Source organism: Nothobranchius furzeri, chromosome 12 (genome assembly GCF_043380555.1).
Source record: "Nothobranchius furzeri strain GRZ-AD chromosome 12, NfurGRZ-RIMD1, whole genome shotgun sequence".
NCBI lineage: Eukaryota > Metazoa > Chordata > Actinopteri > Cyprinodontiformes > Nothobranchiidae > Nothobranchius > Nothobranchius furzeri.
In genome coordinates, this window is record NC_091752.1 from 71827600 (window position 1) to 71850604 (window position 23005).

The window sequence follows — 23005 nt, forward strand, 5'->3', positions numbered from 1 at the left end:
TTTTAGTGTGTGTGTATGTGAGTGTGTGTGTATGTGAGTGTGTTATAGGTGTTTGTGTGTGCGTGTTTGCACGAGTGTGTGTGTGTATGTGTCTGTGTGTGTGTGTTTTAGTGTGTGTGTGTGTTTTAGTGTGTGTGTGTGTGTGTGTGTGTTTTAGTGTGTGTGTGTGTTTTAGTGTGTGTGTGTGTGTGTTTTAGTGTGTGTGTGTTTTAGTATGTGTGTGTATTCTAGTGTGTGTGTGTGTGTTTTAGTGTGTGTGTGTTTTAGTGTGTGTGTGTTTTAGTATGTGTGTGTATTCTAGTGTGTGTGTGTGTGTTTTAGTGTGTGTGTGTGTGTTTTAGTATGTGTGTGTATTCTAGTGTGTGTGTGTGTGTGTGTTTTAGTGTGTGTGTGTTTTAGTGTGTGTGTGTGTGTGTTTTAGTGTGTGTGTGTGTGTTTTAGTGTGTGTGTGTTTTAGTGTGTGTGTGTGTGTTTTAGTGTGTGTGTGTGTTTTAGTGTGTGTGTGTGTTTTAGTGTGTGTGTGTGTGTGTGTGTGTGTTTTAGTGTGTGTGTGTGTTTTAGTATGTGTGTGTATTCTAGTGTGTGTGTGTGTGTTTTAGTATGTGTGTGTATTCTAGTGTGTGTGTGTGTGTTTTAGTATGTGTGTGTTTTAGTGTGTGTGTGTTTTAGTGTGTGTGTGTTTTAGTGTGTGTGTTTTAGTGTGTGTGTGTTTTAGTGTGTGTGTTTTAGTGTGTGTGTGTTTTAGTGTGTGTGTTTTAGTGTGTGTGTTTTAGTGTGTGTGTTTTAGTGTGTGTGTGTTTTAGTGTGTGTGTGTGTGTGTGTGTGTGTTTTAGTGTGTGTGTGTGTGTTTTAGTGTGTGTGTGTGTGTGTGTGTGTGTGTTTTTGTGTGTGTGTGTGTGTTTTAGTATGTGTGTGTATTCTAGTGTGTGTGTGTGTGTTTTAGTATGTGTGTGTTTTAGTGTGTGTGTGTGTTTTAGTGTGTGTGTGTTTTAGTGTGTGTGTGTTTTAGTGTGTGTGTTTTAGTGTGTGTGTGTGTTTTAGTGTGTGTGTGTGTGTTTTAGTGTGTGTGTGTTTTAGTGTGTGTGTGTTTTAGTGTGTGTGTTTTAGTGTGTGTGTGTTTTAGTGTGTGTGTGTTTTAGTGTGTGTGTTTTAGTGTGTGTGTGTGTTTTAGTGTGTGTGTGTGTTTTAGTGTGTGTGTGTTTTAGTGTGTGTGTGTTTTAGTGTGTGTGTGTTTTAGTGTGTGTGTGTGTGTTTACTGGTGGAGGACAACGAGGAACAGGCTAGTGCGGTGCTGCTAGCTGGGATTCAAACCTGTGACCTTCTGGCTCAGACCTCGGTCCGTGAGCCCAACATGGCGGTGTCGTAACGAACCGGATCTGTTGTTATCCCATTAGTAATAAATGACATGTTGGGATCTTCCTGCAGGTGTAACTTCCTTTGGTTTGGAGGAAAGTTTAAACGAATCAGCGTGATGGAAGGACCGCCGGTGCTTAAGGTGCGACCCGGTAAGCCCGTGTTTACGGTGTGGCTGGAGGCTCCTCCTGGTTCAAGCCTCACGCCCGTCTGAAGGAAGCAGGATTACAATCTGGTTATCTAGTAAAATAAACTAACATTAAAGAGCCAAAAGCTCTAAAACCACCAAGTTAATCCAAAGGGGTTCAAACGGAGGCGACCTTTGGATCACCGTGACCTGGATGACCTTCACCAGCACCGACTTACATGAAGAGTAAAAGAAGAGCAGACGCGTGTTATTTAGGGGTTTTCTTCTCTGGCGTGAGGTACTCAGGATGTTTCCTTACTTGGATGATGTCATAGTGATGTCATCAGTTAGAATTTGTTCATTTCCCACTGGAGGTTTGAGACTTCACATGTTCATATTTGAAACAATGCAGATGTGTGTGAAACTCTCGGCTCCTTCAGTCCAGCTCGCACCTCTGCAGCACGACCCGACAGAGACAGCTGAGTCATGGATTCAGTCCCTGTGATTGTCCCTAATTAGTCCCAATCCCAGTCAAATACACGGCGTGGTTTATCAGCGAGGAGCAGCAAACCAGGCCCAGATGTCGGAGGAAGCTTTGTCTGATAAAGCTACAGAAGTTACCCTGGGGGGGGGGGGGGGGGGGGGGGGGGGGGGATGGAGAGGGGGGGAGAGATGGAGGGAGAGAGAGAGGGAAGGAGGGAGAGAGAGGGAGAGAGGGAAGGAGGGAGAGAGAGATGGAGGGAGAGATGGAGAGAGAGAGGGAAGGAAAGAGAGAGAGGGAGGGAGGGAGAGAGAGGGAGGGAGGGAGAGAGAGATGGAGGGAGAGAGAGGGAGAGAGAGAGGGAGAGAGAGAGGGAGAGAGAGAGGGAAGGAGGGAGAGAGAGGGAGGGAGGGAGGGAGAGAGAGATGGAAGGAGGGAGGGAGGGAGAGAGAGATGGAGGGAGAGAGAGGGAGGGAGGGAGGGAGAGAGGGAAGGAGGGAGAGATGGAGGGAGAGAGAGGGAGAACGTTTTTGTGCATGTGTGTGTTTTAGTGTGAGTATATGTATTTGTGTGTGTGTGTTGTAGAGTGTGTGTGTGTAGAGTGTGTGTGTGTAGAGTGTGTGTGTAGAGTGTGTGTGTGTGTGTTGTAGAGTGTGTGTGTGTAGAGTGTGTGTGTTGTAGAGTGTGTGTGTGTAGAGTGTGTGTGTGTAGAGTGTGTGTGTGTGTTCCCCATCATTTCGGTGTCCTGCTCCTGGTACCCGACACCAGCAGCCTGGCAGCCAAGCACTCCCATGACCCTGTAGTCTTGCTACACACACGCACACACACGCACGCACGCACACACTCACACACACACGCACACACACACACGCACGCACGCACACACTCACACACACACGCACACACACACACACACACACACACGCACGCACGCACACACTCACACACACACGCACACACACACACGCACGCACGCACACACTCACACACACACGCACACACACACACACACACGCACGCACACACACACTCACACACACACACACGCACACACGCACACACACACACGCACGCACACACACACACACACACGCACACACACACACACACACACACACGCACGCACACACACACACACACACACACACACACACACGCACGCACACACACACACACACACACACACACACGCACACACACGCACGCACGCACACACACACACACAGATTATATTCCTCTTTCAGGTGAGCGTGGCTGAGCTCTGATGGTACACATCATGAGGAACACCTGAGCATCCAGACACAGTTCTCCTCTCTCAGCATCAGGAACAGAACGGGACCGCCGAGCCTGTTTCCTCCCTCAGAGGAGAACCGGAGCAGAGCGGAGACATCATGATGAAACATGATTACCTGCTGTGCCTCAGAGCTCTTATTCAGGTAAAAGAATCATCTCCAGAGCCCCCCCACCCTCCATCCCTCACCACCACCAACAGAACAGATGTCGGCTGTAACCCAGTAGCTCCCTTTGCTGTAGACACATGGAGGTGCCATCTGGACCGGAACGCTGCTCCTCTCCAGACTGGGAAGTGTGCTTATGTGTGTGAGGATGTAGATCAGAGAGAGAGCTCACACTTAGTTTTCTGGTGTGTGTGTGTGTGTGTGCATGACATTTGTAAACACGCGTGTCAGCGATCAAGCGTCTGGGAGACAGAAGGCGCCGCGTGAACGGATGACACACCTGAGTGTTTTAGCTGGGTTTGTCGGGGGGGGTCTCTGAATGAAGCATTGATGAAAACACACTCGACACTCACTGACAGACTTGATTGTAACATCCCATAAGAAACACGACAACTCTCCCAAAGCATCTGGCTAAACTGGTTTGAATTATTCACTCGTTCACTAGAAAGTTCGCCATTTCACAAATCTGTCGTAATGAGTACTTATTTACTTCCTGTTTGGTGCCCCAGAAACCTGTCAGAGAACCTGCTAGTGAAATGGACCATAATGCATTGCAGCCTGATCCAACAGCGCATGCTAATGTCCGCAAGATGAAACAAATGGGGGCTCATCCGGGAATCCACCCCTCTAAGCAATCACGGATTGAAACAACTGTTTGGTAGTTGTAAAAACAAGTTTCATGTGCTGTAAAGGTGATTTAGAATATTTCACACGGAGAAGAACAACAGCTGCTTCATGACTTCAGATGCTACAAATTGAACATAATTATGTAAACTAAAACTTTGAAACAACTGGTGTTAAGACTAAATTATGTATTAATCACATTTACTGACGCGATGCAGCTCTGAGCTATTCCATTTCTCTTTGTGATGAACACCAGGTCAGCGTAGCAGAATGTTACATACATTTTAATGTGCAATGATCTGATTTATATCATCCACATGCTACAGTACTGCTGTTCTGACCAGACTTACCTGTTTCTGTGTACTAACCAGCTCTGAGCAAGTATAAAACTACTTTACTGCATTTGGTAGAAAACCGATGTACTTGACAGGGCGGCTGTTCCTGTCTCTGTAACAGTCGTAGTTAGTGACTTTGTTGCACATATAGGTGATGTTTGTGTCAGTGCAACTGTGAAGAGGTCTAACAAGTGATCACAATTATGTGTTTTTAAGTTTAGTGTCTGATGACGGTGATTACATTTTATCAGTAAAACATCTACGGAAGGAAACTAGGCTCAGTTATTTATTATTCAGGAGTTTTGTGTTGGAAAATTACTATATTAATAATAATAATAATAATAATAATAGCAACAGTAATAACAATGATAGTAATATTGATAATAAAAATCAATCAATCAATCAATCAAATTTTATTTGTAGAGCACCTTCCACAACGTTATCGGAAGCCCAAGGTGCTGAACAGCATCATCATAAGAAAAAGATTCCCATTACCTGGGCATAAAAGCAAGATAAAAACATAAAACCATAAAATATCAAGCAAACAATATTACAAATAAAGAGAGATGACGGAATAAGACTAATCGATCAAAAACAAATGGTGGACAAAATAAAATCAAGCATCTGGGTTAAAAAGAAGAAGAATTAAAATCGTAATGTCAGGGCAATTCAAAGAACCCTAGCGCTAAAACGCAATCAAATAAAAATGAGTCTTTAAACGAGACTTAAAGAATTGAAGGGATGGTGCCTGCCTAATGCTCAGTGGCAATTCGTTCCACAGAGTTGGAGCCAAAACAGAAAAAGCACGGCAACCCCTCGATCGATATTTCGACCGGGGGACCACCAGAAGTTCCTGCTCGGCTGAGCGAAGAGACCGAGATGGAGCAGACCTCTGCAAAAGTGCAGTAATGTACGATGGGGCACTGCCCTGGAGGGCCTTATAAACGAGAGTTAAGATTTTAAACTTAGCTCGATATTGCACCGGGAGCCAGTGCAGAGCAGTCAGCACTGGGGTAATGTGCTCTCGACGCCTAGTACCTGTCAGGAACCTAGCCACAGAGTTCTGCACAAACTGGAGTCGTGCAACCGTGCACTGGGCCAGACCAGCACACAGAGCGTTGCAGTAGTCCAGCCGGGACAGGACAAAAGCATGCAACACAGACTCCAGATGAGCTCTGGACAGCAGAGGCCTGATCCTGGATAGTTGTTTCAGGTTAAAGAAACAGGACCTCACCACTGTATTTACATGAGTGTCAAGATTAAGGGATGAGTCGATTTTAATCCCAAAATTACTGACCATTTTCTTTTCATAGGGGGTTAATGGGCCAAGGTCAATATCAGCACCAGAGCCATTTCTTCTGCCAGGACTAAGTATTATGACTTCCGTTTTGTTCTCATTTAGGTGTAAAAAATTAGAATCCATCCAACATTTTATGTCCTTCATACAATCCAGTAAAGGAGAAACAGATCTATCCTCCCCACGTCGAAGAGGGAGATAGATCTGGCAGTCATCAGCAAAAAAAAAATGAAATTTCATATTATGCTGGCGAAGGAGGACTTCATAATAATAATAAAAATCCATCCATCCATCCATTGTCATCCGCTTATCCGGAGTCGGGTCGCGGGGGCAGTAGCCTAAGACGAGAGGCCCGGACTTCCCTCTCCCCAGCCACTTGGGCCAGCTCCTCCGGGGGAATCCCAAGGTGTTCCCTGGCCAGGTGAGAGACATAGTCCCTCCACCGTGTCCTAGGTCTACCTTTAGGTCTCCTCCCGGTTGGATGTGCCAGGAAAACCTCACCAGGGAGGCGTCCAGGAGGCATCCTGACCAGATGCCCGAGCCACCTCAACTGGCTCCTCTCGATGTGGAGGAGCAGCAGATCTACGCCGAGCCCCTCCCGAATGACCGAGCTTATCACCCTATCTCTAAGGGAGAGCCCAGCCACTCTGCGAAGAAAACTCATTTTGGCCGCTTGTGTCCGCGATCTCGTTCTTTCGGTCACTACCCAAAGCTCATGACCATAGGTGAGGGTAGGAACGTAGATCCACCGGTAAATCGAGAGCTTCGCCTTCTGACTCAGCTCTCTCTTCACCACGACAGACGGGTACAACGCCCGCATCACTGCAGATGCAGCACCAATCCGCCTATCGATCTCACGCTCCAGCTTTCCCTCACTCGTGAACAAGACCCCGAGATACTTAAACTCCTCCACTTGGGGCAGGACCTCATCCCTGACCCGGAGAAGGCATTCTACCCTTTTCCGACTCAAGACCATGGTCTCAGATTTAGAGGAGCTGATCCTCATCCCAGCTGCTTCAGACTCGGCTGCGAACCGCTCCAGCGAAAGCTGAAGATCACGTTCTGATGAAGCCAACAGGACCACATCATCTGCAAAATGCAGAGACCTGATCCTCAGGCCACCAAAACGGATGCCCTCCACACCTTGGCTGCACCTAGAAATCCTGTCCATAAAGGTTATGAACGGGATTAGGGTTAGGGTTACAAAGGGTGATGCGGACCAAGATCTGACACCGGTCATAGAGGGACCTAACAGCCCGTATCAGAGGGCCTGGCACCCCATACTCCCAGAGTACCCCCTATAGGGTCCCCTGAGGGACGCGGTCAAACGCCTTCTCCAATTCCACAAAACATGTAGACTGGTTGGGCAAATTCCCACGCACCCTCCAGGACCCCCCTAAGGGTATAGAGCTGGTCCAGTGTTCCACGGCCAGGACGAAAACCACATAGCTCCTCCTGAATCTGAGGTTCAACAATCCGACGGACCCTCCTCTCCAGAACCCTGAATAGACCTTACCAGGAAGGCTCAGGAGTGTGATCCCCCTGTAGTTGGAACACACCCTGCGGTCCCCCTTTTTAAATAAGGGCACCACTACCCCGGTCTGCCAGTCCAGTGGAACTGCCCCCGATGTCCATGCGATATTGCAGAGCCGCGTCAGCCAACACAGCCCCACAACATCCAGAGCCTTAAAGAACTCCGGGTGGATCTCATCCCCCCTTGGAGCCTTGCTACAGAGGAGCTTTTTAACCACCTCAGTGACCTCACCACCAGAGATTTGAGAGCCCAACTCAAAGTCCCCAGACTCTGCTTCCTCATTGGAAGACATGTCGGTGGGATTGAGGAGGTCTTCGAAGTAATCTGCCCACCGATCCACAACGTCCTGAGTAGAGGTCAGCAGCCCACCATCCCCACTATAGATAGTGTTGGTAGAGCACCAGCTGGTGGTCAGTTGACAGCTACTCTCTTCACCTGAGTGTCTGAGATATGCGGCCGCGGGTCAGATGAGACGACAACAAAGTCGATAATCAAGCAATAATAATAATAATAATAATAATCGTCATCGTCTTCCACCGCTTATCCGGGTCCGGGTGGCGGGGGCAGCATCCCAACTAGGGAGCTCCAGACCGTCCTCTCCCTGGCCTTCTCCACCAGTTCCTCCGGCAGGACCCCAAGGCATTCCCGGACCAGATTGGAGATGTAACCTCTCCAATGTGTCCTGGGTCGACCCGGGGCCCTCCTGCCGGCAGGACATGCCTGAAACACCTCCTCAGGGAGGCGTCCAGGAGGCATCCTGACCAGATGCCCAAACCACCTCAACTGGCTCCTTTTGATCCGGAGGAGCAGCGGTTGTACTCTGAGACCCTCCCGAATGTCCGAGCTCCTCACCCTATCTCTAAGGCTGAGTCCGGCCACCGTACAGAGGAAACTCATTTTGTCCGCTTGTATCAGCGATCTCGGTCTTTCGGTCATTACCCAAAGCTTCCGGTCGGCAACGCGATGGCACCTGTGCTTGGCTTAGCCGCGGTCACCGGCCACTTTTTCAAACTTTTCTCCACTAACCTCCTCTTTTCCACCTTGCTCCTGTCTGCGATCCTCTTCAGTAGTGTCCCTGCTACCATCTCCTATGATCGCCAGGCTCTTTTGTCCTTCTGTTCGTTCACGATCGCCCAAGATGCACCGTGGATTTACCATCCTGTTTGTTTACCTGAGCGGCGCACTGGCCCGGAATCAAACAATGATCCAGAGCTGCGCACATCTAGCGATGTTTGTCCGGTCCCGGGAAAACGTCGGAGGAAAAGAGGTAAACGAGCAGGAATCCAGGTGAGAATAAGACTTCTCTTAAAGCGTGGTTTATCTGGTAAACATCGGCGCAATCTTCTAGCTTCTTGTCCTTTGTTTGGTGACCTGAGCGCCACTTAAGCATTCCCGCCAGGCCGCATTGGGACGCGGTTCATCCGTCCAAGTTTTTTAAGGTCGGTTTATCCTCATTCCTCAGTGGTTTCTCCTCCTGTTCCCTCCATAAGTGGTTTTTATAAACACCGTGGATCTAACCCTGCTAATTTACGTCCACTAACTCCAGCTGTTTCTGTAGTTTCTGATTCCTCCACCTCACTCAGCATGGCTCTATTAAACACCCGCTCTGTTAACAATAAGTCCTTCCTGCTCAATGATCTAATTCTCTCTAAAAACCTGGATTTTCTGTTTCTGACTGAAGTTTGGCAGCAAACATCTGATTATTCTGCTCTGATTGAACTCTGCCTGAGTGGTTATTCTTTTCTTAGCCAGCCCTGGGGTTCTGGTCGTGGTGGAGGCCTAGCTGTTGTTTTCAGAGACCATCTTCCATGTTGCTCTACAACCTCTGGTCACTTTGCTTCCTTTGAACTGCAGCTGATTAAAGTTGGGTGTAAGGACCCGTTCTACTGTGCTGTGGTCTATCGTCCACCTGGTCCAAACGGTTCTTTCCTTCAGGAGTTTAGAGACTTTCTATCCTCCACTGTGAAGCTGTCCAGACTGGTGATTGTTGGTGACTTTAACATCCACATTGATGAGCCCTCTGATCACTTTGCCATGAATTTCTCCAGCCTTATGGACTCCTTCGGCTTTACCCAGCATGTTTCTGGCCCCACACACACCAGGGGGCACACTCTAGACCTTGTTTTTACCCTGAGTCTAAATGCTGACAGTGTTTGTCCTGAGGACGTTTATATTTCAGATCACCATTGCATTTTCTTGTCAGTTTCTGCGTCCCCACCTCCTGCTCGCCGTATGGTTAGTTCTCGTTTTCTTAATGAGAGCACAGCTAGCAATTTTTCTGCTGCTTTTGATCCACCCTGTTCTTCTGATAATGACCCAGATTCCTTAACTTCTCAGTTTAATGAGCACTGCCTCTCCATTCTGGACAACATCTGTCCTGTCAGAACCAGATCAGTTCCCGCAGTGAACCCTACTTCCTGGTTTAATGACAGCCTTCGCAGCCTGAAGCGCCAATGCAGAAAAATTGAGCATTTGTGGAAGAAAACCCATCTCCACGTCCATCTGCTGCACCTAAAGGATCTTCTGACATCCTTTAACTCTGCAGTCAGAGACGCGAGGGTTTCCTATTTCTCCAACCTGGTGTCCCAGAGCAAAGGGAACCCCAAGGTGCTGTTTAACACCATCAGCAGCATCGTCTCTCCTGCCTCTCCTACAGCCTCCATCCACTCTGTTGCAGACTGTGAGAACTTTCTGTCTTTCTTTGTGGACAAAGTCAATAAGGTTAGATCTAGCATCTCTCCTTCAGCCTTATCGCCGCCTCTCCCGACTCCAACCAGGCCCATCATCCTAGATAGCTTTGCTCCTGTTTCTTTGCCTGAGTTAACCAAACTAGTTAACTCTATGAAGACCTCTGCATGCCCCCTCCACATCTTACCCTCATCTTTGTTTAAAAGTGCTTTTCAGTCCATCGGTCCCAGCGTGCTCTCTATAATTAATGCTTCTCTGGTCTCTGGTCAGGTCCCTGCTTACTTTAAGAACGCTGTAATCCACCCGCTTCTTAAAAAACCGAGTCTTGACCCCTCTCTCCATAGCAGCTTCAGACCCATCTCTAAACTTCCGTTCATCTCCAAGATCTTGGAAAAGGTTGTGGCTAAACAACTCACAGCTGCTCTTGATGAACATAACATCTATGATAGCTTGCAGTCAGGTTTTTGTAGAGCTCATTCTACTGAAACAGCTCTTCTTAGGGTCTCTAATGACCTTCTGACCCACAGTGATGCAGGGGACTGTTTTGCTCTGGTCCTGCTGGACCTGACTGCAGCCTTTGACACTGTTGACCATCACCTGCTACTGGAGAGGCTGAGAGACTGGGTAGACCTATCAGGATCTGCTCTAGAGTGGTTCTCCTCTTATCTCTCTGAGCGCTCCTTTTCTGTGGCCGTCTCCAAGTTTAGGTCCTCCACCACCTCCCTTACCCATGGTGTCCCACAAGGTTCTGTGCTGGGACCTCTGCTCTTCCTCCTCTATTTGCTTCCTCTTCAGCACATCCTGAGCTCCTTCAAAGGAATCTCCTACCATCTTTATGCAGATGACATCCAACTGTACATCTCCTTTAAGCCCCATGAGATGTCTACGCTGCAGCTGTTACACACCTGCTTAGACTCTATCAAAACCTGGATGGTGGGAGCTTTCTTCAGCTGAATGAAGATAAGACTGAGATCCTCATCTGTGCCCCAGACAAGCTGGTTCACAAAGTCAGAGACTCTCTTGGTCAGCTTGCTTCTCACACCAAACCTTCCGTCAGGAATCTTGGCGTGACCTTTGAGCCAGCTCTCACCCTGGATTCTCATGTCAGTTCTCTTGTTCGCTCCTCCTTCTTCCATCCCAGGAACGTTGCTAAGCTGAGTCCCATTCTGTCCCGCTCTGAACTTGAGACAGTTCTCCAATCCAATCCAGTTTTATTTCTAAGCACTTTAAAAGACCCAGCACAGGAACAAAGTGCTGTACAGAAAATACATTAAAACAATTGACTAAACAGAAAACAGCAAAGATAAATAAATAAATAAAACACATGATACATAAAATTAAAATAGCCCTATATTAAAAAATAAAAACTTGATAAAACCTGATAAAACCGCATTGAATCACCTAAAACAGCTAAAATAAAATAAAAAATAGAAACCAACATCTCACAAGGTATCAAAAGCCAGGGTAAAGAGGTGGGTTTTCAGGAGTGCCTTAAAAACAGATAAGGAACTGGCCTGTCTTATCTCTAATGGAAGTTTGTTCCACAGTTTTGGGGCTGCAACAGCAAAAGCGCGATCTCCTCTAAGTTTATGCTCAGTCCTGGGTACAATCAGGAGCAGCTGATCAGCAGACCTGAGAGAGTGGGAGGGAGTGTAAGGCTGTATTAGGTCAGAGAGATAAGAGGGGGCGAGGCCATGACCCGGAGAAGGCATTCTACCCTTTTCCGACTCAAGACCATGGTCTCAGATTTAGAGGAGCTGATCCTCATACCAGCTGCTTCACACTCGGCTTTAAAAGCAAACAAAAGGATTTAAAAATGAATCCTAAAAGAAATGGGCAGCCAGTGAAGTGAAGCTACAACAGGGGAAATGTGCTCAAACTTTCGAGTGCCAGTTAAAAGACGAGCTGCGGCATTTTGCACCCTCTGTAGGTGACTGATACATGATGCACTGGCCTCAATGTAGAGTGTGTTACAGTAATCCAGCCGAGTGGTTACAAAGGCGTGGATCACTGTCTCAAAGTGCTGCCGTGAAAGAACTGGCTTTATTTTTGCCAGCTGCCTGAGGTGAAAGAAGCTAGATTTAACACCGCCCTAATCTAATGTTCAAACTTCAGATCACAGTCCACTTTGACCCCCAGGTTGGTGACAGTTGGTTTAACAAACTGGGCCAAGGAATCTACAAACACATTGGAGGTCTCAGTAGGACTACCAAAAATCATCACCTCAGTCTTTTTATCATTGAATTTTAAAAAGTTCTCAGACATCCAAGCCTTTATGTCGTCAAGACACTGAAGTAATGCTGTATGAGGTTTCTTCCTTTTTTCTTTAGAGGGACATAGATCTGACAGTCGTCAGCATACAAGTGGAAGGCAATGCCGTGCTTTCTCAATATAGAACCGAGAGGAAGAAGATACAAAGAGAAGAGGAGAGGGCCTAGAACTGAGCCCTGCGGGACACCACACAAGAGCGGAGCGGAGGACGACACATAGTCACCGAGACTGACAAAAAATGTTCGCCCCGCCAAATAGGACCTGAACCACTCCAGAGCTGTGCCGCTAATGCCCACCCAGTGCTCTAAACGAGAGAATAAAATGGCATGATCCACAGTTTCAAAAGCAGCTGTCAAATCTAAAAGCACAAGAACAACACAGTCCCCAGCATCAGTAGCTTAGAATATGTCATTAAAAACTTTTAAAAGGGCTGATTCAGTGCTGTGAAAGGGTTTAAAACCAGATTGGAAAACCTCTAATTCGTTTTGCTTTTCCAGGAAGGCCAATATTTGGCTATAAACTACCTTTTCAAGAATTTTAGAAAGAAACGGTAGTTTGGAGATAGGCCTGTAATTCGCAAGATCCTGCGGATCAAGAGCAGGTTTTTAAATCAGAGGTGTGACTACTGCATGTTTAAAATCTTTAGGGACAACGCCTGACATCAGACTATGGTTTACCAGCTCAAGAACCAAAGGACCAACTGTAGGTAACACCTCTTTTAAAAGCCGAGGAGGAACAGCATCATTTGGAGACCCAGCAGGCTTAAGATGACCAACAGTCTCCTGTAGACATGACAGAGTCACAGGCTCAAACCTGCCAAAGACAGCAGAGCAGGAAACAACGACTGAGGGGTCATGAGCACAAGGACAGATTTGAGCCCTTGTTAAGGAGACCTTCTCAATAAAGAAAAGCAACAAATTTTCACAGGCTTCTAATGAGGGCTCGATACAGTCAGCAGCTCTCCGCACCTTCATCTCCTCACGCTTAGACTACTGTAACTCTCTTTTCACGTGTCTGAGCAGAACCTCCCTGAACCGTCTACAGGTGGTTCAGAACGCCTGTGCTCGGCTTCTGACCAAGTCCTCCAAACACACCCACATCACCCCGCTTCTCCTCCAGCTTCACTGGCTGCCAGTCAACTTCAGGGTTCATTTCAAGATCCTGGTTCTGGTCTATAGGGCCTTACATGGACAAGCACCATCTTACATTGGTGATCTTCTTAGTCCCTACACCCCCAGCAGGTCCCTAAGGTCCAGTGACCAAAGCCTACTGGTTGTGCAGCACCAGGCTAAAGGTCAAAGGTGACAGATCATCTGCTGCTGTGGCCCCCAGACTCTGGACCTCTCTCCCCCTGAGCCTGAGATCAGTGGACTCAGTGGTCTCCTTTAAAAAGCAGCTGAAGACTCACTTGTTCAAGCTGGCTTTTGTATGACCTTCTTCACCTCTCTCTCTTTATTCTGCTCTCCCCACCTATTCCACCTTCCTCAGGATCCACTGGTTTCCCTCTTTCCTGTTCACTCTCTCTCTTTCTTAACATTTTTTCTTTTAAATCCCAATTGCCTATTTTTGCTCATTTTAAATATATTTTTAAACATTTTCTAAATTCTTTTTTATATTTTTATTTTTTTATTTTTTGTTTTTGTTTTTGTGAAGCGCCTCGTGATTTTTATCTTGAGAGGCGCTATAGAAATGATATTTTCTTCTTCTTCTTCTTCTCATGACCGTAGGTGAGGATCGGGACGTAGATCGACCGGTAAGTCGAGAGCCTGGCTTTCTGGTTCAGCGTCCGCATCACTGCAGATGCTGAACCAATCCGCTTGTCGATCTCTCGATCCCTCCTACCCTCATTCGTGAACAAGACCCTGAGATGCTTAAACTCCTCCACTTAATATAATAATAATAATAATAACAATAATGCACATTTATATAATCCAACGCTCAGTCAGAGGACTCCAAAGCCCTTTACACATCAATCCCTCATGCTGGTGGCGATGAGCTACATTGTAGCTACAGCTGCCCTGGGACATACTAACAGAAGCTACCAGTCCCTCTGACCACCACCAGCAGTAAAGCTTGGTTTATGCTTGACGCGTTTGCTTTCCGCGCAGTGATGCGGCTCGCGGATGGAACACGCTTCACAACTCGCAGCGTTTATGGTTCATGCGGCTCGTCTCTGCGGTGAGCCAATATTCTCCCAAACTGTAGGGGGCAGCATGGAGCTCTACGACATGCATCCAACACTACACCATAGTAGAAGTAGAAATGACTGTTTACAACACGGCATTCCAGCATTTTTAACAGCGTCCTCGTCTTTTCCGACAGTGCGAGCTATTTCTCTCCAAGAATTATTAACAACATGTTGATCACGGTGATCTCTGAGAGCTGAATCATACACATGTCTGTATTTACCAACCTCTGCCGTACTAGTTCTTGCAGGTCCGCCATGTTTTTCCGCGTCCGTCCGTCCGCGTGGTTAGAAATTTTCCTAGGTGCGCGTTGCGGAGATTTTAGGCTGTGCGGAGGCGCGGTGGAGGGGCGTGAGTGGGTCCGTGACGGCGGCTGCAGCAAAATCATCCGTCTCTTTTATTTAGGGACACGGAGAAATTAAAAGGAGAGAGAAATAGACGATAGAAGTTCTTGTTCCATTTTATTCTTTTGTTTCATGATGATAAACTGATGTTAAATTCAGCTTAAAGAGAAACTGGGAGGAAGCTTTGGTTCATCTTAAGTTACAGGAGGTCTTGTCTCCTATCTGCTCCTCCAGAGACAGCATGGACATGAGGGTCACATGGTGAGGGTCCCACAGGACAGGTTAGTGGAAAGGCTTGTAGTTAGCTGGTTGGTGAAGGAGATCCATCAGCTGGGTAATTTAATCCTAATCCAGCCCACAGCCTTCTGCTGGTGTTATTATCAGAAAGAATAAAACACACATCTTAAATATTATTGGAAGTGTAGAATTTGTTTTATGTTTTATTATTTTCTGCATCAAACAGAACTTGATTCATTCTCCAACATTTCAGAAACGAACCACTGGGTTCAAATAAAATAAACTAAGTCAAACATTTCATTTGGTGTTATTTCTGACACCCTTCAACTGCGGCATAAACATCTGACTCTAGAGCTGCTCAGAGACATGAAACACTCATATATGAACCCAATTATGTATTTTATTATTACATGATGTGTCCTGTAGGGTTTCAGTACTCTTTTAGACTTTGTGAGTTTTTGAAAGCGTGTTTTTCTCAGCCTGAGGCGTGGTGTTGAACCAGGAAACACATGTTTTACTTTGTTAAATCTTCTTAAATGTTTACATGTTTTGTCCTAACCTGTTGTGAATGGAGAGCTTTTGAGGGACGGCAGGTTGGGTCGATTACGTTTTTGATAAAAAAAATAAAAAATAAAAAGCAATTATCTGACATCTTCTATTTATCGATGAAAACAAATCAATATGAAATAATCGTTATGTATCGGCATATCCAATCAAATTGAATCGTTGACCCAATAATCGAATCGGGAGACAAGTGAAGATTCACACCTCTAGTGAGTGAGCGAGCGAGTGAGCGAGTGAGTGAGTTCCGGAGAAAAACGTGAAATCTGACTCATCCCAACAACATCATGCAGGAAAACAGGTGGATGCTATGGAGCCACTGGGCTACCAACACATTTTGTACAGCTCACAATAGACAGCACCCCCCTCACACACACCCCCAGCAGCAGAAGGACATACTAGAGCAGAGGAAGAGGAGACAGGACAGGTGGAGGAATGCTGAGGAGACCGACAGAGGAACAGCACATGAGCACAGGTATAATGTTGAAGGTTCTAACCATGGTAAGGAAACTGCACTCCATCGCTCTCATGCTTAATCTTCCTCTCCTGCACACTGGCCAAATGGTGCTGCACTGGAAGGCCAAACAGGGAGAAGGAAAGGGTTAACAACAGAGGAAAAGAGGGGGAGACACAGAAGGAGGTGGGAAAAGACAGAAATAGGTGGTTAGATACCAGGCAGAGAGCAGCAAATGCTTTTAAACAGTGACGTCATCACAGCTGGCAGGTAAATTAAGGTGATTATAAACAGAACTATAATTTAACCAAATGCTCCGAGTGCACTGCTCCACCCAGAAACACCCGTCAGGTGGCTTAGATGTGCCGGGGGGTCATATGGTGAGTCAACATCTACAGGTGAGTCGACATCTACAGGTGAGTCGACGTCTACAGGTGAGTCGACATCTACAGGTGAGTCGACGTCTACAGGTGAGTCGACGTCTACAGGTGAGTCGACGTCTACAGGTGAGTCGACGTCTACAGGTGAGTCGACGTCTACAGGTGAGTCGATGTCTACAAGTGAGTCGACGTCTACAGGTGAGTCGATGTCTACAGGTGAGTCGATGTCTACAGGTGAGTCGACGTCTACAGGTGAGTCGACATCTACAGGTGAGTCGACGTCTACAGGTGAGTCGACGTCTACAGGTGAGTCGACGTCTACAGGTGAGTCGACGTCTACAGGTGAGTCGATGTCTACAAGTGAGTCGACATCTACAGGTGAGTCGATGTCTACAGGTGAGTCGACATCTACAGGTGAGTCGATGTCTACAGGTGAGTCGACATCTACAGGTGAGTCGATGTCTACAGGTGAGTCGACATCTACAGGTGAGTCGATGTCTACAGGTGAGTCGACGTCTACAGGTGAGTCAACGTCTACAGGTGAGTCAACATCTACAGGTGAGTCGACGTCTACAGGTGAGTCGACATCTACAGGTGAGTCGACATCTACAGGTGAGTCGATGTCTACAGGTGAGTCGACATCTACAGGTGAGTCGATGTCTACAGGTGAGTCGACATCTACAGGTGAGTCGATGTCTACAGGTGAGTCGACGTCTACAGGTGAGTCAACGTCTACAGGTGAGTCAACATCTACAGGTGAGTCGACGTCTACAGGTGAGTCGACATCTACAGGTTAGACATCTACAGGTGAGTCGATGTCTGCAGGTGAGTCGACGTCTACAGGTGAGTCAACGTCTACAGGTGAGTCAATATCTACAGGTGAGTCGACGTCTACAGGTGAGTCAACATCTACAGGTGAGTCGACGTCTACAGGTGAGTCGACATCTACAGGTTAGACATCTACAGGTGAGTCGATGTCTGCAGGTGAGTCGACGTCTACAGGTGAGTCAACGTCTACAGGTGAGTCAACATCTACAGGTGAGTCGACGTCTACAGGTGAGTCGACGTCTACAGGTGAGTCGACGTCTACAGGTGAGTCGACGTCTACAGGTGAGTCGATGTCTACAGGTGAGTCGACGTCTACAGGTGAGTCGACGTCTACAGGTGAGTCGACGTCTACAGGTGAGTCGACGTCTACAGGTGAGTCGATGTCTACAAGTGAGTCGACGTCTACAGGTGAGTCGATGTCTACAGGTGAGTCGATGTCTACAGGTGAGTCGACGTCTACAGGTGAGTCGACATCTACAGGTGAGTCGACGTCTACAGGTGAGTCGACGTCTACAGGTGAGTCGACGTCTACAGGTGAGTCGATGTCTACAAGTGAGTCGACATCTACAGGTGAGTCGATGTCTACAGGTGAGTCGACATCTACAGGTGAGTCGATGTCTACAGGTGAGTCGACATCTACAGGTGAGTCGATGTCTACAGGTGAGTCGACATCTACAGGTGAGTCGATGTCTACAGGTGAGTCGACGTCTACAGGTGAGTCAACGTCTACAGGTGAGTCAACATCTACAGGTGAGTCGACGTCTACAGGTGAGTCGACATCTACAGGTTAGACATCTACAGGTGAGTCGATGTCTGCAGGTGAGTCGACGTCTACAGGTGAGTCAACGTCTACAGGTGAGTCAATATCTACAGGTGAGTCGACGTCTACAGGTGAGTCAACATCTACAGGTGAGTCGACGTCTACAGGTGAGTCGACATCTACAGGTTAGACATCTACAGGTGAGTCGATGTCTGCAGGTGAGTCGACGTCTACAGGTGAGTCAACGTCTACAGGTGAGTCAACATCTACAGGTGAGTCGACGTCTACAGGTGAGTCGACATCTACAGGTGAGTAGACGTCTACAGGTGAGTCGACATCTACGACATCTACAGGTGAGTCGATGTCTACAGGTTAGACGTCTACAGGTGAGTCGACGTCTACAGGTGAGTCGACATCTACAGGTGAGTCGATGTCTACAGGTTAGACGTCTACAGGTGAGTCGACGTCTACAGGTGAGTCGACATCTACAGGTGAGTCGAATTCTACAGGTGAGTCGACGTCTACAGGTGAGTCGAATTCTACAGGTGAGTCGACGTCTACAGGTGAGTCGAATTCTACAGGTGAGTCAACATCTACAGGTGAGTCGACGTCTACAGGTGAGTCGACGTCTACAGGTGAGTCGAATTCTACAGGTAAGACAGGAAACATGAGAAGATGGTGCAAAAGTCCGTTTATGTCAGTAAAAAGACAAATGACCTGTATTTGATATTCTGTATTCTAGAGTCCTTGAACCCCCCAAAGCACTTTACAACACAATCAGTCATTCACACAGTACGGGCGCCACCGGTCCCTTTGACCACCACCAGCAGGTAGGGAGGGTGAAGTGTCTTGCCCAAGGGCACAACAGCAGCATTCAATTCATCCAGCAGCCTCTGATTACTGGACAACCCGCTCTACCTCCTGAGCTGCTGCTCAGCTCCTGCTTAGACTGAGAGACCATCTAAAGGCTCAGGAACATTTTACCAATAAATGAACTTTTGCACCAGACTCTAGTGTTTCCAGGCCGGCTGCAGACTCACGACCACCTTCACCAGAGTCAGAAGCAGCTAGTCTGGATTAAGCTACAAAAACAAGCTGCTGGATTGAATTTCTTGATGGTTTCCTGCCTCAGCATCAAGATGCTCTTCTTATTTCTTAAATTTAGCAAACCTCGAATAGAATCAAATGAAATTAACTTAAATAATAAGAAGTTACCACAGCTAATAAATCCTCTCTGGGACTAATTAGGTCAATCTGGATTTAAAATTTAAGATCGAGTCTGAAAAACTTTGACTGGTCCTGAGTAGTCAATGGGGCTCTGTTCCCAGAGGTCACGAACCCAGCTGGGATTCAGCCAGCTGGTCGTTTGTTGGTTCAGCACGGTGGGCACCAGACCCGACCTGAACAGGAATCAAATCAAATAAAACTCTTTCATCCGTGTGTGGAAAACTAAACGGGTCGTAAAGCTACGCAGCTTCTATCTCCACCGGTTCTCAGGGTGTTTCTCAAAGCCTGGCCCTGCGAGGCCAGGCGCCTTGCTCATGAGGACACTGTCCTTCCTTGGTCAAAGAAAACGGTTGAATGGAGCAGACTTGCGTATGTAAGCGAGTTACTACCCGCTAGCCACTGAAGCTGCACCTACTACCACACAACCAACCGCAGCTAACGGCTTTGGATCTAAAAAAACACGTCACATATCAGCCTGATAGCTACAATGAGTTCATTTACATTTAAACTAGAAATTTGCCTCGAAGTAGCTGCCGGCTTCTGATCCGCCGTCCTTTTGAAAACACCGCGGTGTATTCTGGGTAATGTTTGACCAAGGCTAGGCTACAAGACACCTCCCGTGTATCCTCGCTCAGCTAGCTAAACAGCTAACAAACGGAGAACACACGCCTCGGTGGAACATGAACGTTGGAACACGTATAGGCGAATCCTGACGACGTATCTCCTAGGCAACCGGGGCGGGGCCAAGACATCAAGGCAAGGGTCCTTGGCATTGGGAAACACCCTCATTTTCCCGCCTAAAATCCCTGTGAATGTGAAGTGGGCGGAGCCTCCGTTTGTGCTGAGAGAAAAAAGCGTTTTCCTTTGGGTGGGGCTGTAGTGAACTGAATGATAAACTAAAAATCTCTGCAAGTTTAATGTGAACAGCACAAACAAGACCTGCTTCTGTAAAGGTGATGAGGAGGGTCAGGTGAGTAGGAGGTGGGTGGAGCTTCAGTCAGACATCAAACACTAAAGCTGCACAGGCTACAGAGCTGCAGGGATAACTGAGCCAGCAGGTGTTAAGCGTGACGACCAGGCTATCGCTGCTCCTGGGTTAGGGTTAGCCGCGGCGAGCGTACCTGCGTCCACGTCGTTGGGCCACCCGCTGGACTGAGAGCTGCTGCCTGCCGCGGGGGATCGGCCCGAGTAGAAGACATCGTCCACTGGGCTCTCCATCTCGCTGTCGTCGATGGACTTACGCTTGTTGGAGCTGAGAGGAAAAGAAAAGTTTCAACATTCAAACAGGAAGAAGGAGTTAAAGATGACATCATCTGTTTTTGGGCCGAGTGTCTCTAGTCGGTGGGACTGATGTGGGAGCTTATAGCCGCTGGAGTCAGACGTGAGTCTGCATACAAATCAGGACTAATAAAGACTCCCAAAGCCAAAGTTTCTGTTCAGTGACTGGCTTTAATATTGTATTACAGCCCGGGGACGAGGCAGAGACCAGCGTGAGGCGAGGATATTAACACCCAGCTCCGTTACGGCGGCCCAGCGCGGCCTCGCGCCACAAATGGAGCGCCAGGAGACCCTGAAAACGCACTGCTGTTCAACTTTCTAGATTCTTATGGATTCATGCATCTGTAACCAATAACCTAAGTAGGATGTGCACGTTCAGCGCGTGCACCACGCCCGGGCCAAAGCGTGCGCTGCTCTGGTTCTGTGTCTGTGTTGCATTAGTGCAAAGGGAGATATTCTGCATAGAGTGTAACTACCTCCGTGGGAGACTTGCATAAAGCTCCATTTCAGTCCTGCAGCATGGGGGGGGGGGGGGGGCACAGGCGGGACAACGGACAAATTGGAGGGAAAATGAGTCGATGAGTAGGATTAGTGATGAGGAAGGAGAAAGGGAAGAAAGAGCAGAAAGGCTGTTTAGAGAGCTATAAGCGCATTAGTGCTGACGGTGTCATCAGGGAGCTGCTTTACCTGGTGGAGGTGATGGAACGCCGCCCCAGGGTCACCTGGTTGATGTTGTAATAGCCAGGGCTGTCCAGGTCCGCCAGGGAGAAGTTTGGGCCTGTTGCCGTGGCAACCGGAGCTGAGGATCACAGAAACGTCACACAGTTTCCGGTTAGCAGGCCACTTTATTAGGTACGCCCAGTCACCTGCCTGGTAACTAACTAAGTAACTAAGTAAGTCAGTAAGTAAGTAAGTAAGTAACTAAGTAAGTAACTAAGTAAGTCAGTAAGTAAGTAACTAAGTAACTAAGTAAGTAAGTAAGTAAGTAAGTAAAAGTTTATTTATAAAGCGCCTTTCGCAGATATGAACCACAAGGCGCTGTACAACATGAGTAAAATCAGGGCAAATACCTCAAACTGATAAAAACAGATCATAAAAACAATAGCAGTGACAAAATAGTAAACAAAACCAGGAGTAAAAACAAAGTCAGGGTATGAACAAAGACAAAGCCATCTGTCAGCATATTTAGCGGGGAAAGGCCTGGATGAAAAGGTGAGTTTTAAATGCTTTTTGAAGACCTCTACAGTTTTGGAGAGACGGGGTTCTGAAGTCTGGGGGCAATAGTCTGAAAGGCCCCGCCCCCTTTGGTTTTCAGTCTGGTTCGAGGAACAGCCAGGAGGTTTTCAGATGTGGATCTAAGGTTCCGAGAGGTGGTGTGTGGGGATAAAAGCTCAGATAGGTAGCTTGGAACCTGGTTGTTAAGAGCTCTATAGGTCAGGACTAAAACTTTAAACTGTATTCTATATTCTACCGGGAGCCAGTGGAGGGACTGTAAACCTGGAGTGATGTGAGCTCATCTGCTGGATTTGGTTAGGAGTCTGGCTGCTGCATTTTGGATGGCTTGAAGGCGTGAGAGGGAGGTTTTGCTGAGACCAGTAAAAAGAGCGTTACAGTAGTCTAAGCGTGATGACACAAAGGCATGGATGATTTTTTCCAGATCTGCAGTAGAAACCAGTTTACAGACTTTTGAAATTTTGACGTGTGAGTCTAAACTTAAAGCTGGATCAAAAATAACTCCTAGGTTTCTAATGTTGGCCTTGGCTGATGGGCAAAAAGAGGCGATTTCTTGCTCGATTTTTGGCTGAAGTTCCGGGGGTGCAGCGATCAGGGTCTCTGTCTTGTTAGCATTGAGGACTAGGAAGTTGCTGGACAGCCAGTTACTGATCTGGGTCAGGCAGAGTACAAGTGTCCAACTGGTGTGGCATAAAGGACATATAGAGCTGAATATCGTCAGCATAGATGTGGTAGGAGATGTCTGGGAAAGACTGAATGATGCCAGCTAGGGGAAGAATGTAGAATGCAAATAGTAGAGGCCCTAGAACTGAACCTTGTGGGACCCCGCATGTTAGAGAGGCGGTGTCTGAGGAGAAGGTTTCTGACTTCACTGTGAATGTTCTGTTGGTGAGATAGGAAGAGAGCCAGTCTAGAGCAGAACCTGAAATCCCAGCCAGGGCCTTTAACCTGTTTAGTAGAACGTTGTGGTCTACAGTGTCAAAAGCTGCACTGAGGTCTAGCAGGACCATGACAGAGCATTTCCCTGCATCAGCAGCCATCAGGAGGTCATTATGCACCCTTACTAGAGCAGTCTCAGTTGAGTGCTGCTTCAGAAAGCCAGATTGGAAGGGGTCAGAGATCTTTGACTTAGAAAACCAGGATCTGAGTTGGGTTTCAACAACCTTCTCAAGTACTTTGCTGATGAAAGGTAGCTTAGAAATGGGCCTAAAGTTACTGGTGGAGCTGGCTCCCCAGTCAGGAGTCCAGCGATCACGTGGGACAACTCACTCTGTGACACGCGGACCAGCTCGGCTACGTTCCACACCCCCGAGGTCACGAAGCACTCCTGGAAGCTCAGGTGTCCTGGTA

At 47.5% G+C, this 23005-nt stretch overlaps 2 protein-coding genes across 26 annotated transcripts in view; one reads left to right on the forward strand and one right to left on the reverse strand.

Annotated features, from left to right (window-relative positions):
• nfixb (nuclear factor I/Xb) overlaps window positions 1-23005 on the reverse strand; it is a 293764-nt gene that overhangs the window by 21762 nt on the left and 248997 nt on the right. For 15 of the 25 annotated variants that reach the window (XM_070543047.1, XM_070543039.1, XM_070543036.1 and 12 more), the window contains 5 exons: window positions 22925-22999; window positions 21110-21221; window positions 20899-20934; window positions 20266-20396; window positions 15993-16067 (listed from right to left, as the gene is read on the reverse strand). In XM_070543047.1, coding sequence (XP_070399148.1) covers window positions 15993-16067; window positions 20266-20396; window positions 20899-20934; window positions 21110-21221; window positions 22925-22999 — 429 coding nt within the window. The remainder of the gene's footprint in view (window positions 1-15992; window positions 16068-20265; window positions 20397-20898; window positions 20935-21109; window positions 21222-22924; window positions 23000-23005) is intronic. The other 10 variants (XM_070543061.1, XM_070543044.1, XM_070543037.1 and 7 more) reach the window with 3 other exon arrangements.
• LOC139062034 (uro-adherence factor A-like) lies at window positions 17518-18770 on the forward strand. Its single transcript, XM_070542116.1, has 6 exons — window positions 17518-17691; window positions 17728-17907; window positions 17959-17972; window positions 18031-18084; window positions 18136-18243; window positions 18304-18770. Exons 1-6 carry the CDS (start codon window positions 17538-17540, stop codon window positions 18586-18588), a joined length of 795 nt encoding a protein of 264 aa, XP_070398217.1. The 5' UTR covers window positions 17518-17537; the 3' UTR covers window positions 18589-18770.

Excerpts from the sequence above, each read along its gene's own strand:
- LOC139062034 (XM_070542116.1), top strand. The coding sequence starts at position 17,538 with ATGTCTACAAGTGAGTCGACGTCTACAGGTGAGTCGATGTCTACAGGT. Across the intron at positions 17,692-17,727 it reads AGGTGAGTCGACGTCTACAG|GTGAGTCGATGTCTACAGGT; the intron begins GTGAGTCGATGT and ends CGACATCTACAG. Across the intron at positions 18,085-18,135 it reads AGGTGAGTCGACGTCTACAG|GTGAGTCGACGTCTACAGGT; the intron begins GTGAGTCGACAT and ends CGATGTCTGCAG.